At 36.6% G+C, this 12,048-nt stretch overlaps 3 protein-coding genes across 3 annotated transcripts; 2 read left to right on the top strand and 1 right to left on the bottom strand.

Annotated features, from left to right (window-relative positions):
• The first annotated feature begins 778 nt into the window (after window positions 1-778).
• Window positions 779-9,296, top strand: LOC124636252 (leucine-rich repeat-containing protein 58). Its single transcript, XM_047172246.1, has 4 exons — window positions 779-1,409; window positions 6,873-7,089; window positions 7,982-8,171; window positions 8,518-9,296. The coding sequence occupies exons 1-4, from the start codon at window positions 919-921 to the stop codon at window positions 8,691-8,693; spliced, it is 1,074 nt and encodes a 357-aa protein (XP_047028202.1). The 5' UTR covers window positions 779-918; the 3' UTR covers window positions 8,694-9,296.
• On the bottom strand, window positions 9,289-10,523 carry LOC124636254 (28S ribosomal protein S2, mitochondrial). Its single transcript, XM_047172248.1, has 3 exons — window positions 10,336-10,523; window positions 10,135-10,218; window positions 9,289-9,980 (listed from the first exon to the last, which is right to left on the bottom strand). Exons 1-3 carry the CDS (start codon window positions 10,352-10,354, stop codon window positions 9,337-9,339), a joined length of 747 nt encoding a protein of 248 aa, XP_047028204.1. The 5' UTR covers window positions 10,355-10,523; the 3' UTR covers window positions 9,289-9,336.
• Window positions 10,524-10,712: 189 nt separating this feature from the next.
• LOC124636253 (dnaJ homolog subfamily C member 17) lies at window positions 10,713-11,951 on the top strand. Its single transcript, XM_047172247.1, has 3 exons — window positions 10,713-10,884; window positions 10,976-11,585; window positions 11,746-11,951. The coding sequence occupies exons 1-3, from the start codon at window positions 10,810-10,812 to the stop codon at window positions 11,940-11,942; spliced, it is 882 nt and encodes a 293-aa protein (XP_047028203.1). The 5' UTR covers window positions 10,713-10,809; the 3' UTR covers window positions 11,943-11,951.
• The last annotated feature ends 97 nt before the right edge of the window (window positions 11,952-12,048 follow it).

Raw genomic sequence — 12,048 nt, 5'->3', positions numbered from 1 at the left:
TGACGTCACGTAAACGCTTTACAGCACCATCTATTGGTATTTCTCCCTGCGGTTGCGAGTTCAGTCGGTAAAACAGTTTATCACAGACAACTTAATGTGAAAGAAAAATCCAAAGGCTTATATTCTCGATAGTGTGACTAAAGTCTACTTTCAAAAATAATTTAATTTAAAAATATTTTTTTCTCAAAGATTTATAAAATGTAGATTTTTTTTTGTGTAAAAACTTAATGTCCTTTTATTAGGATTAATGGCGTTTTATTAGGAAGTAACATATTCCTTTTGCTACTCACGGTGTTACTTCCTCCTCTGCTTACACTTCATCATCATCAGCCTATCGCAGTCCACTGCTGGACATAGGCCTCTCCAAGTCCACGCCACTTATAATTTCCTTTTTTATTTATTTATTTATCAGCACCGAAATTATTGTCCGTACATTTGATGCTTTCTGCCCTTTGTGTTTCTTCAGAATCATCAGATAAGATTACCTTTATACGTAACCTTTTGTTTCTCACTTTTGGGTCAGGTCCTTCAATAATAACTTATTGCGTTACATTATGTAATATAAAAGACCCCAATATATTCAAATTACCAAGATTATCCCAATACGATTCTAATTATTATACACGCATACATTGCTGGTTTTACATTACTCTGTCGAAAATATAACTTGTAAGGCCTTCTATGTAAATCGTTAACGTGTACACGATGCTTGCGTTCGTGAGAATTTTAATCATGTAGAATACCAGAGTAAGCGGACGATATCGCTCTCAAGAGTAGACAAGCGTAGTTGCGCGTGCGCCGCGTAGGAGGCGAGCGGTCCGCAAGCGGCTGGCATACACCTTGGATACGATGTGATTTAATTTACTGTACCACATCAAATGATACTAAGACCACCGTATCGCGACGCAGTTAGCAAACATGGAATGTTACACATCGGATAGCTGTGACAGTGACACCAGGGAGCAGAAAACCCTTGATTTGTCGAATCAACTATTGGAAACGCTCAGTCTATCATCGGAACTAAAAAGCATTGTTGACGAGAAGGATTGCGCAGAAAATTATGAGATTATACTCCTCTACAACAATAGGATAAAGGCTCTGCCTGAGACGATAAACAGGTTTAGCAACTTGAAGATATTGGATGTGAGCAACAACAGGCTGACGACACTACCCGATATCTTCAAACATTGTCAGCTAACTTCGCTGATAGCAAAACACAATCAACTCACCAATGAATCACTTCCCAAATCGTTTTTTAGCAATAAGAATTCGCTACGAGAGCTCAACTTGAGTGGAAACCAGCTGAATTTCTTCCCAGAGCAAGTTTTAGATATAATATCTCTTAGATACCTTTACTTAGGTGGCAACAATATAGTCAACATACCAAAGGACATATGGAAACTGAACAGGTGAATATTATGCCTACATTCTCATTTTATTAATGTTTATTTTGTTTAAAGATGTTTCCGTTATAGTTACGCGCTAACCGTAACATTTTGTCACATAGTTGTACAGGTGCGATAATCGATTTATCATCTACAGCGCACACTACGCTTAATAATAACATTCGTGAATTTATAAACATTATACATTGAACTTCTTTGTCTAATCAATCACCTACGTACGGGTCATTGTGGATAGGTGTATATTTAACAGTGACGACATTCGTTTAAACAAAATACCGGTCAACTCGTTAGTTAAGCACTTAATTAATGCTCCAAATTACGGTTTTAATCGCAATTTTAAATGGCTATTGCCCGTTGCGAACTAACTGCCTTCTTACTTCTCTGTATATGTAGATAACATCCTGTTTTGGATGATACCTTGCACTCGAGCTCTGTGAGTTAGAGACTGCGTAGGTAACTTAGGTCTGCGACCTGCTACGGTCGTTATTAAATTCGGTTTAACGACGGTCTAACGAATTAATATAATTATATCTATGTTGTATAAATCCTAGGAATAGTACCTGCTTCGGAATCATCTACCTATCCTAGACGTTGTAGCTTTATACGTTACAATTAGGTACTTTTTTATGTTGTCAAGTTTTGTGTCTACACGCACCCTAATTTTATTTTAAAAAACATTCACTATAATCATGATATATTTATAAATAATTCCCTATTATCTCTGGCTCTGCGTCGTCGACAGCAATTTCGCATATCATGTCAGACCTGATAATATAATTTTCGTTATCAGTCGGTTCAAACAGACAAACACTACAGTTTCTCTGGGTATCAAAATGCTGTATCATGCCATTATGTGCTAAATGATAGCGCTACATCTCTGCCAACTGACGACGTAGATAAAATGGGTAGGTATTGAGTTGTTATCATTTATTTAGTGGCTCTGGCTAGACGGTACAAAAATATTGGAAGTGAAGATATTTTTAAGCTAATGCGTAGGTAGGTGCTACATGTTGTAGAGTATGTACACAGGTAAATACTTATCCGTGTCAACTAGATATTGCTATCATAGGTAATCGGTACAAGTTGTTACTAGGTAGGTACCACAGACTATTTTGTAATATGTGTTAGGTAGGTATAGGTACCTACTGCAATTCAATGCACTGCAGAAGATTAGCTTTATTGCGCCGTATTTTTTCTCGCATCAGTTGGTATCTGTATAGATACCCAGCTTTGTTCGTAGTTTCTCGTCAGAGAATGCTTGGACACAGCTTGGATACATTTCTATCAATAAACGGCACAATACTTATCCTACTCGGTCTTATTAATAATCATAGTTTAGGTAAAATTAAGGACTAAGAAAGGAAAAGCCGTAAATTTTCGTAGATTTCAACATGGACTTACTTTACCCACCCCGTGGTTATTAATTGAAAGGGCATTTAATTGCATCATCTGTCATAATTATTTAAAAGTATCGACACTCATTATTGAAGTCAATTTTGTAAGAATTTGACGTACATACATACGTAACTAAGAGAATTTCAAGGTTGCTTGATGCAACATGCAACAACAGTGTGTGAAACAATATCACCAAAACAGGGGCCCGATTCTCCTAATTTTACTCAAGCGACATACGATTCACGTTCGACTCGGTTCGACTGAGATCCAATCCCGACTCGATTACGATTGAAGCGTATGTGGCATTACGCTATTTTTTCTTTGAAATAAACGTATTTATCCTTTTCTGTCATTCAATAATGAATCATTTTGTCTGCAAGTGATTTACGATTGCAAAATGATTGTACAGCAAACTACCGCATAGACCAAAATTACCAAAATAGCAGACCAATCGCAAACTAATCGAATGTCATTGGAATGCGATTGGTCTTATATTAATAGCAGAATGCCCGATAAGGTTAAGACTGCTATTGCGATCATATTGCGATTCGATTTCTATTCAATTTTGACATTATTAACTTAGGAGAATCGGGGCCCCTGGTCATGTGCGAGTTGGACTCGCACTTAAAGGTTTGTGTGCCTTGCTTTACTTGCAGACCTAAAAGACCCAACGGGAGACTGGGTTAGTCAGGTTTGCAAGCCTTGCTTTGGTTGTAGGAGCCTTTTTTTTTTTTTTTTTTTTTTTTTTTTTTTTTTTTTTTTTTTTTTTTTTTTTTTTTTTTTTTTTTTTTTAGCGACGTAAAATCATCAAATGACCCCTCCCGCTGTGGGTTAGCAGCGGTGAGGGAGTGTCAGACTTTTACTGACTAAAATCGTCGTGTTCCGTCATAGGCCTTTTATGTACCAGGGCCGCGGTATCTCTTTCGAACAACCCGCAGCCCCGGCAGGCCTTGGCCCTGCTGGGCCCCGCTGGAGTTGCTGACATCTCTTTGAGGAGCGCGTGGAACAACGCGCGCCGTCGACACGGGTCTGTCGTCTAGAAAGACAGAGGGACGATGAGCCACCCGAACTCACCGCCCACAGACCCACGCCTACGGTGGCCGGGAGTCATCTCGCGACACCCGGCGCCCATGGTGTCTACCTGGTCCAGCGCGGCGGCCGGGATGAGAGGTGCGAACTCTCTGGCGTTCCGCCTCCTCCTTCTCGAGCATGACCGCTTCGCAGAAGGAGGCGACGGCATCCCATTCCCTCTCGCCCCGGACCATGGCCTGAACCAGGGCCGGACGCGAGAGGTCGCCGCCGCCCAAAGCCTCGACGAGGACCCGGCGGTACCCCTCCCATGCGGGGCACACCTGGACTGTGTGGTCCACCGTGTCCTCGGTTGTAGGAGCCTCAAAAATACATAGAAGCTTTATATGGCCACTTACTGCGTAGATTTAAGTAGGTATGCCTAAGTGGTAATGATACTATTTCTAAGTAAAAGACCCGCCAACGGGAGTAACGTATAGTTGGGTTGGCCAAATAAGGGCCATATGGCCCCTACCAATACTTCCTATTGTTATCTTGGTTAACCCCTCTGCTCGACAAGATTTTGACATATGACTTTACCGTTGATTCGGCGGGATATTTTGAATTGCGACATGGAAGTCAAAAATTTGTACTAACTTTCAACACATGAATTCTAAGTCCGTAATGCCTGATCAGAAGTATTTTAACTATAACTTTAGAGCTCACTTATTTGACAACAACGTGCAAAGGTCAAATGGGGTCAGTTAATTCAGAAAAAGATAATAATTACGGTGTTTTTAAGTCTCTCGAAAAGTTAGGCATTTCAAATTTGGTGAAAACTTACCAATAAATAATCGCATCACTTTCTCAAACACAACACAAACGTCATATTTATAACATTTTCAATCCGTTGCAATACATTTCGTGCACTTATTTATGTTCAATAACTAAAAAATCAGCACATAAAATACACAATAAAAATGAACAATTTACAAGATCAAAGTCACAGACGAAGTAGATTTTGGAATAGAGTATTTTTTTTTTCAATCAGCGGTGTGCATTCGATACCTAAATCGGATATTTATTATAAATAATCGAATACCAATTTTATATATACCTATTTTTTAATAGCAACTTATTTCAATTTTATTTATTAATTTTAAATTATAGGTTCAATTTGTTTTTGTTGTTAAGAAAAAAGATATTTAAGTTTTATGAAAGTTTTTAGCATTAAATTTTTATATGTATTATTTATTTTGGTGTTGCGTCATTCGTAATAATTTTTACCTTTAATTGAATTTTTATTACCTATTACGGAATTTTAATTTATTCCTATAATATTATTTCTCAACAATTCTAAGATTTTTGTTTCGGCGGAAGGTAAGCCTGGTGTTCTGAAATATAATGCAATTTGTAACTACCAAAGTAATGTACTTATTTGATGATGAGAAACAATAATAATAATTGATTGATTTTAAAGTCACCAAATATTTTTAACCGAATCCCAAAAAGGAGGTGGTTCTCAATTTGGATGTTTGTTTTTGGTCGAAAGGGTATATTCCCCATATTTGTTATTAGGTCCAGGATCTGATGATGGAAATCTTGAGAAATCGAGGGCAACTCTCGAAAATTGTAAGCATAGATAAGGTTATAACTTGACACTCAGATGTATGTCTGATAATACTACGAAACAGTAAAGGTTTGGAGCTGACCTGATGATGGAGACCAGAGAAGGTCGAGGGAACTCGACATCCGAACTTCTCTCGTCTCCATCTCCTTCACTGTTGCAGAGGCCTCGTAAATACGAATAATCTAAGCACAAACACGAGAAAGTTTAAATATTCAGTTGTCGAGTTCCCTCGACCTTCACTGGTCTCCATCATCAGGTCAGCTCAAAGCCTTCACTGTTGAATAGTGCTACCAGGCAAACACCTGAGTGATAAGATTTCAACCTATGTATTTCTGCAACTTTCGAAAGTCACCCTCGATTTCTCAAGGTTCCATCATCAGATCCTGACCTGATGATAATGGGACCACCTCGGAAGTATACGCTATCAAACAATAAAAGAATCATCAAAATCGATAAATAAATGGCTGAGTAATCGCGTAACAAACATACAAAAAAAAAAGATCGAATTGAGAACCTCCGCTTTTTGGGAAGTCGGTTAAAAATAAGTCGGCGGCGGCCATCTTTCCACTTTGGACCAGCTTTCGATGAACGGCGAAATATTTGCCCTTTCAAACAATAAAATCGTCATAAAATTTTGCTATAACTACACCTAACTACGGCTCTCGTCAAATAGCTTTGCCGCTCAGTTAAAAAGTTGGAAGTAACGAATCGCCATTAAGTTTGGCAGGTCTACAGGAATCCTGCACATAAAACACCCGAAGAAATAAATAAGTCTTCATTTGCCGTCTTTAGAAACCCTAAAAACCGAAGATTTTTTTATTCCGGCTACAACGTATTTTCTACCACTGATTTTCTAGCATTTTTTTTCAAAATAAATTAAGTCATTTTACTTTTCCTAATTTATTTTCAGATTATGGTAAGTATACAAAAGTGCAATTTAGTAATATTATAATATCAAATAATATAAAATTATTAAATCGATTCTTTATTTTAACGATTCGGATCATTCGATGCAAAACTTCTATCACCGTCGCCATCTTGTCTATGCGTCTTCAAATTTAAAAAAACAACTAATGTAAACAAACATGGCGAGTTCGATCAGAATTCCCGGTAATTACGATTGGATTTTAAAAAGGTATATTTCTAACGGGATGCTAAATATGAAAGGTTTGAATGCGTAAAAATAATTTAAATTTATTTAGTTATTTTATTTAGTACTCACAAATGTGGTTTGATTGGAAAGAAAATAAATATGAGCGTAAATAATTAGGAAAGTGTATGACTGATTCGCAGACCCCAATTGGGGTCTAAACCGAGCTTACGGTGACATTGATGTTCAGACCCCGATTGGGGTCCGCTACGGATTTGACGGTTAAAATATGTGTATGGGATGGGTAGTCCCAATAATTTCTAATGGATGTTTTCCCTTACAGTTTACAGATTTTATCATTAGGAGGTAATCAAATTACCGAAGTTCCTGAGTCTGTTGGGCACCTGACGGGGCTTCAAGCTTTAGTTTTGAGCGACAACCTAATAGAACAACTACCAGCGAGCATAGCTAGATTGAATCAACTGCGATCTTTGTTGATCCACAAGAACAGGCTCAAGACTTTGCCTACACAGATAATTAAATTAAAATGTTTGGCGGAAGTAAGTATAGAACTACGCGCCATTTTTAAACTGTAATAGGAACTTAAGCATCTTTTTGAATGAATCTAGAGTCCAGTGATCCCTCTAATGCTATTGTTAACTTAGGTATCTAGGTACATAGGTACATACCTATGGGACGAGTCACCTGTATAGGTAGGTATGTCTATTGTTCGACAAAACGTTTTACCTATTTTAATAGGGCGTAGGTAGGCTTTTTGTTGTAAGGAATGCGCTTACCTATTCCCATAAGTAACTACCTACGGTCATAACTGGGAAATTATTCTGTATAAATAACTGATATTAAAACACTGCGAGTGTTTAAGTTAATATCGAACGTGTTCTATAACAACAGGTGACTCACTAAATACATAAGTAATTTTACTTAAATTATACCGACACAATGAAGCTGTTAATGCATAATGAATATGCATGCGTCTACTTTGTATGTGGGTTTTTAATACCAATGTATTACTTTATAACTAAGTTGTTAAACATACGAACGTATTGTTGCTTAGCTACTGATTTGCTAGCTGCTTTCGTTACTTGATGGCTGAAATAGACAATGCGATTGATATTTTTTCTCAGAAACAGGTGGGAATAGTTCTCGCCAAACTTTAAGGCGGCTATGTAATGATGGCATTCTAAGTATTGCTAAAGTACCTATCATCTGGGTCGGCTTTTCGCGAGACGGGGAAATACCTATGGGCCCCATATTTTTGTACCACATCATAGATAGATGCTCGAGCTCAGATTTTTTTGCGAACCATACCTACGACCTTCAAGTTTGGCGATAACTGTATTCAGCGATATTTACTGATACAAACTAAGAAGGCATTAAATAATAAGTAGGTCTACGTACCACAGTCAGTATAAAGTATCTAATAATTTACAGCTGAGTCTCCGCGACAACCCCCTAGTAGTGAGGTTCGTCAGAGACATGACTTTGCAACCGCCATCTTTGTTGGAACTGGCTGGGCGTACCATCAAGCTTCATGAGATCCCCGTAATACCTGGAGAAGTACCTCTCACCCTGATGAGATACCTTGGAGCTGCTCAATGTTGTGTCAATCCTAAGTGCAAAGGTAGCTGTTATAACTTACTTCTAATTACTTCTATAGGAGACTCGAAAATGAAGAGGTTTTATCATTTGTTTCATAATCTGTTCTATTGAATGTTGCTGTATTCCTAATATTGATTAGTACCTAAGAAAATAATTGTAGGTATTTCATACTCAATATTGAAAGTATAACGCCCGACGGCCATCCAAAGACAGGCTACCTATAAATAGTTACAGTACCGTATATTGCCGACCGGTGATCACATGAGCAATTTATTTTATTGGTGCAATTTTCCAATTGACTGTCAGTCCAAAGCGGTGTGCCAAAGGATTGGTAACAATTTTTTATAACACACTACTGCTACTTACAGGCGTCTTTTTCGACAACCGCGTGGAGCATATCAAGTTCGTCGATTTTTGTGGCAAATACCGCATTCCACTACTGCAGTACCTGTGCAGCTCAAAGTGCATTACAGGAAGCTGGGAGAGTCGTGAGGTGGACAGCAATCCTCATCCTCACATGATGAGGAAAGTTCTTCTGGGCTGACTATAACAGCTTTGGTCTATTTCATCTTTGGCCCACAGTAATCTTATTTTCATAGTACCTTTACCTAAGCTACACTTACATACGTAAACAAGTTCAAAAAGAAAAACTATGAATAAAAATTTAATTAGCATAATGCATGATATGTCTTAAAAATATGTATTATTCCAAAGTCTGTTTACACTTTTTATGTGCTGTGTAAAAATGGCTAGAGAGACATAGATAAGGAATATGATGAAATATCTTAATTTTAACATTTTGCATATTTGTAATTAATTACTGTCTAAAATTGTACCTTAGAAAATATTTTTTGTTATTCAATTGTTATCGTTAACCTATTCAGCTAACAACTTTTGATATTGTTTAAATTAGTACCAAAGCTCAATGGTCTTCTAGACTCACAATATTTGTCACTTATATTTTTCATGTTTACTGCTTTTAACCATCAATGTCGGTTCTTTTCAATAATGACATATATATTTACTGGTTATAAGATATGGGAACCATGATTAACATATCATATAGACTTAGGTACTTGTATGTGCCAATATTATGTGATATATATTTTAGTAAACAGTTATTTTGAAATAAAAGTTTATTTTTAAATAACTAACTTTAATTACACTTTTACCTACAATGTTATAATTTAATTATTTTCTTGTAAAAATTTCCTTCTTTCTTCTTTGCCTCTCAATATGGCAGCTTTGAATAATTTGCAGTACAGTTCAATAGCAGCTGGAGTATCATCATTACCAGGTACTGGATAAGTGATCAAGTTAGGATTACAGTTTGTGTCAACAACACCAATAGTAGGTATCAGCATTTTAGCACTGTCTCTAACAGCTGTATGCTGGTTCAAAATATTATTCTGTGTGTTCAAAAATATACACAAATCGGGCAACCTTGTCACAGCCCCGAACTGGTGGTTAGCATTGGTGAATATACCACCCCTCCAAAATCTGGTGTGTGCATATTCTCCACATTCTTGAGCAGTTTTCTCAACCAAGTGTGCATTGAGGGCATTTCTGTTAAAGAAACAGATAATCCCTCCTCTATAGGCAATATGAGCTGTAAAGTTGAGAGCTTTTCTTAAATGTTCTGCAGTTATGTCTAAATCAAATATTAAATGGCCAAGTCTGGATCCATAGACATAAGGCCTCATATAATCGTTAAGTGAACCTTCCTTATGCCCATAGTGCACTCTTGCTTCAAATAAATCTTTGACTGTGAATAGATTGTGAACGCTGAAATAGTCTGGATGGTCCAAAATTTGTTTCGTAGCTGTTTGGTCTGAAATGGAAAGTGTTTATATGTGTCAGGACAAAAATTATACCTTGCTTTTATAATCAGTAGCTGAATTGATAAAATAACAGAACTTATAGATACTTAACAGTAGTTCGTTAGTATTTTATTTATATTACAGATTACAGATCTAGGCAATTACCTTCACTGACAGGAGATGCAACAGGTTCTGTGGCAGTTGAATTGTATCGTAACAGTGGCACGGTACGCCTCAGGGCGCGATGTTCTGTAAATTAAGTTTACGAGGTGTTGACTTAGGTAGTTACAAGGATTTTTTTTAGTAAAACAAAATAATATGTAACTCAATTTTTATATCAATAACGTTTTTATGACTTAGACATACTTATGCAGCTGGAGAACATATTGTAGTTCGTTTCACTGTAGTTTAATTGTTAAACTATAATTAGTTTTCTCGTTTAATTCAAAGCTTTAATGATATAAAAACATTATTATAATATTAACCAAATTTGACAGCTAAAATGCACTGCAAAAGAGGTTATGCATAGACCATAGAGTAACTTATATATAGTATTTTAGAGACGTACAATGTAAAATGATTACATTATTGTCTATGCAAATAATCGACTAAATTTTATATTTATTTTCTTACATCTACTCATTTCATTTAATTATAAAAAGCCCAGTGGTCAAAGCTTGTTTATGGGTCTATCAAGTTTTGTTGTTGTCTTCCCAAAAAAAAATAAAAAAAGTTGTTGTTGTCATTTTTTTGACATTTGTTTTGTGAAGTTGAGATATCCCTGTGTCTCGCTTGCTTGTAATTATTGAAAAACTGAAATTTATATAAATAAAGTGCACTATGGCTCCAAAAAATATCGAAGACGTTGACTTGTATGCTGTTCTCGATGTTCCAATAACAGCTACAGAATCAGAGGTATGTATATTAATAAGAAAGTCAATACCTATTCTTTGTTTTATGCTTCTTTATCCTGTTATTAGTTTATTTATATTGAATATATTTGCAGATTAAAAAAGCTTATCGCAAGAAAGCTCTACAATGCCATCCTGACAAAAACCCTGATGATCCTAAGGCTGCAGAAACTTTCCACGCATTATCACAGGCCTTAGAAATATTGACGGATGTCTCCGCTCGTGCTGCCTATGACAAAGTTTTAAGAGCCAAAGCTGCAGCCAAACTTAGGCACCAAGAGTTAGACAGTAAGAGACAAAAGCTCAAAGAAGATTTGGAAAGGCGGGAAAAAGAAGCAGAGACAGGGAAAGGAACTTGTAACCTCACAGATGAACAAAAACTAGCAGCTGAAATAGAGAGACTGCAGAGAGAAGGTAGTAGACTGTTAGTAGAAGAACAGCAAAGGATGAAAGCAGAAATACAAAAAACAATGGGCATCTTGAAAGAACCTGTGTGGGATTCAAGTCTTAATAGAATTAAGATAAAGTGGAAAGTGGACAAAACTGACCCAAGTAACGGTGGCTATGATGAAGCTACACTTAGAAGATTTTTGAAGAAGTATGGTGATATTGTAGTGTTAATTATGTCTCCTAAGAAGAAAGGGAGTGCCTTAGTAGAATTTGCAACTAAAGATGCATCAGAAATGGCTTTAGAACTAGAGAAAGGTAATTTGTAATATTTAAGTAGCTTTATATTTTTACTCCATTTGAGTAGGCATTTAAGTAATGAAACAAAAATAGTTCATGCTGTGTAAATAAAAATACCACATATCACTTCTCACACTAGCATGATTTGATTACATACTAAAATAATGTTTATTTTCAGGATTACCAGATAACCCATTAGAATTGAAATGGTTGAATGAGAGACCAGTATTAACAACAAAAAAGAAGGATGTTACCGGGCCATCGGTAATTTCTGACAGAGACTATGAATCTCTAGTTTTAACAAAAATGAGGCAAGCTGCAGAAAGGCAGAAGTTAATAGAAGAAATGTTGAAAGAGGAACAGAATAAATCATGATAAACAATAGAATATGTATTTTATTTCATAAGGGTTCCGTTCAAACAGACCGGCTCGGAGAGCAGCGGCGCGCATTTTTCTTTTCAGACAGACCGGAGCCGATCGA

Source organism: Helicoverpa zea, chromosome 14, assembly GCF_022581195.2.
Source record: "Helicoverpa zea isolate HzStark_Cry1AcR chromosome 14, ilHelZeax1.1, whole genome shotgun sequence".
In the NCBI taxonomy this organism is placed as follows: domain Eukaryota; kingdom Metazoa; phylum Arthropoda; class Insecta; order Lepidoptera; family Noctuidae; genus Helicoverpa; species Helicoverpa zea.
This window is presented reverse-complemented; position numbering and strand designations above follow the sequence as displayed.

What these genes read in the sequence shown, in the direction of transcription:
- LOC124636252 (XM_047172246.1), top strand. Translation starts at nt 919, where the DNA reads ATGGAATGTTACACATCGGATAGCTGTGACAGTGACACCAGGGAGCAG. An exon ending in GACATATGGAAACTGAACAG is followed by an intron (nt 1,410 to 6,872) that starts GTGAATATTATG and finishes TTTCCCTTACAG; the next exon opens with TTTACAGATTTTATCATTAG. An exon ending in AATTAAAATGTTTGGCGGAA is followed by an intron (nt 7,090 to 7,981) that starts GTAAGTATAGAA and finishes AATAATTTACAG; the next exon opens with CTGAGTCTCCGCGACAACCC.
- LOC124636254 (XM_047172248.1), bottom strand. An exon ending in TGCATCTCCTGTCAGTGAAG is followed by an intron (nt 9,981 to 10,134) that starts GTAATTGCCTAG and finishes TTTCCATTTCAG; the next exon opens with ACCAAACAGCTACGAAACAA.
- LOC124636253 (XM_047172247.1), top strand. Translation starts at nt 10,810, where the DNA reads ATGGCTCCAAAAAATATCGAAGACGTTGACTTGTATGCTGTTCTCGAT. An exon ending in TAACAGCTACAGAATCAGAG is followed by an intron (nt 10,885 to 10,975) that starts GTATGTATATTA and finishes ATATATTTGCAG; the next exon opens with ATTAAAAAAGCTTATCGCAA. An exon ending in GGCTTTAGAACTAGAGAAAG is followed by an intron (nt 11,586 to 11,745) that starts GTAATTTGTAAT and finishes GTTTATTTTCAG; the next exon opens with GATTACCAGATAACCCATTA.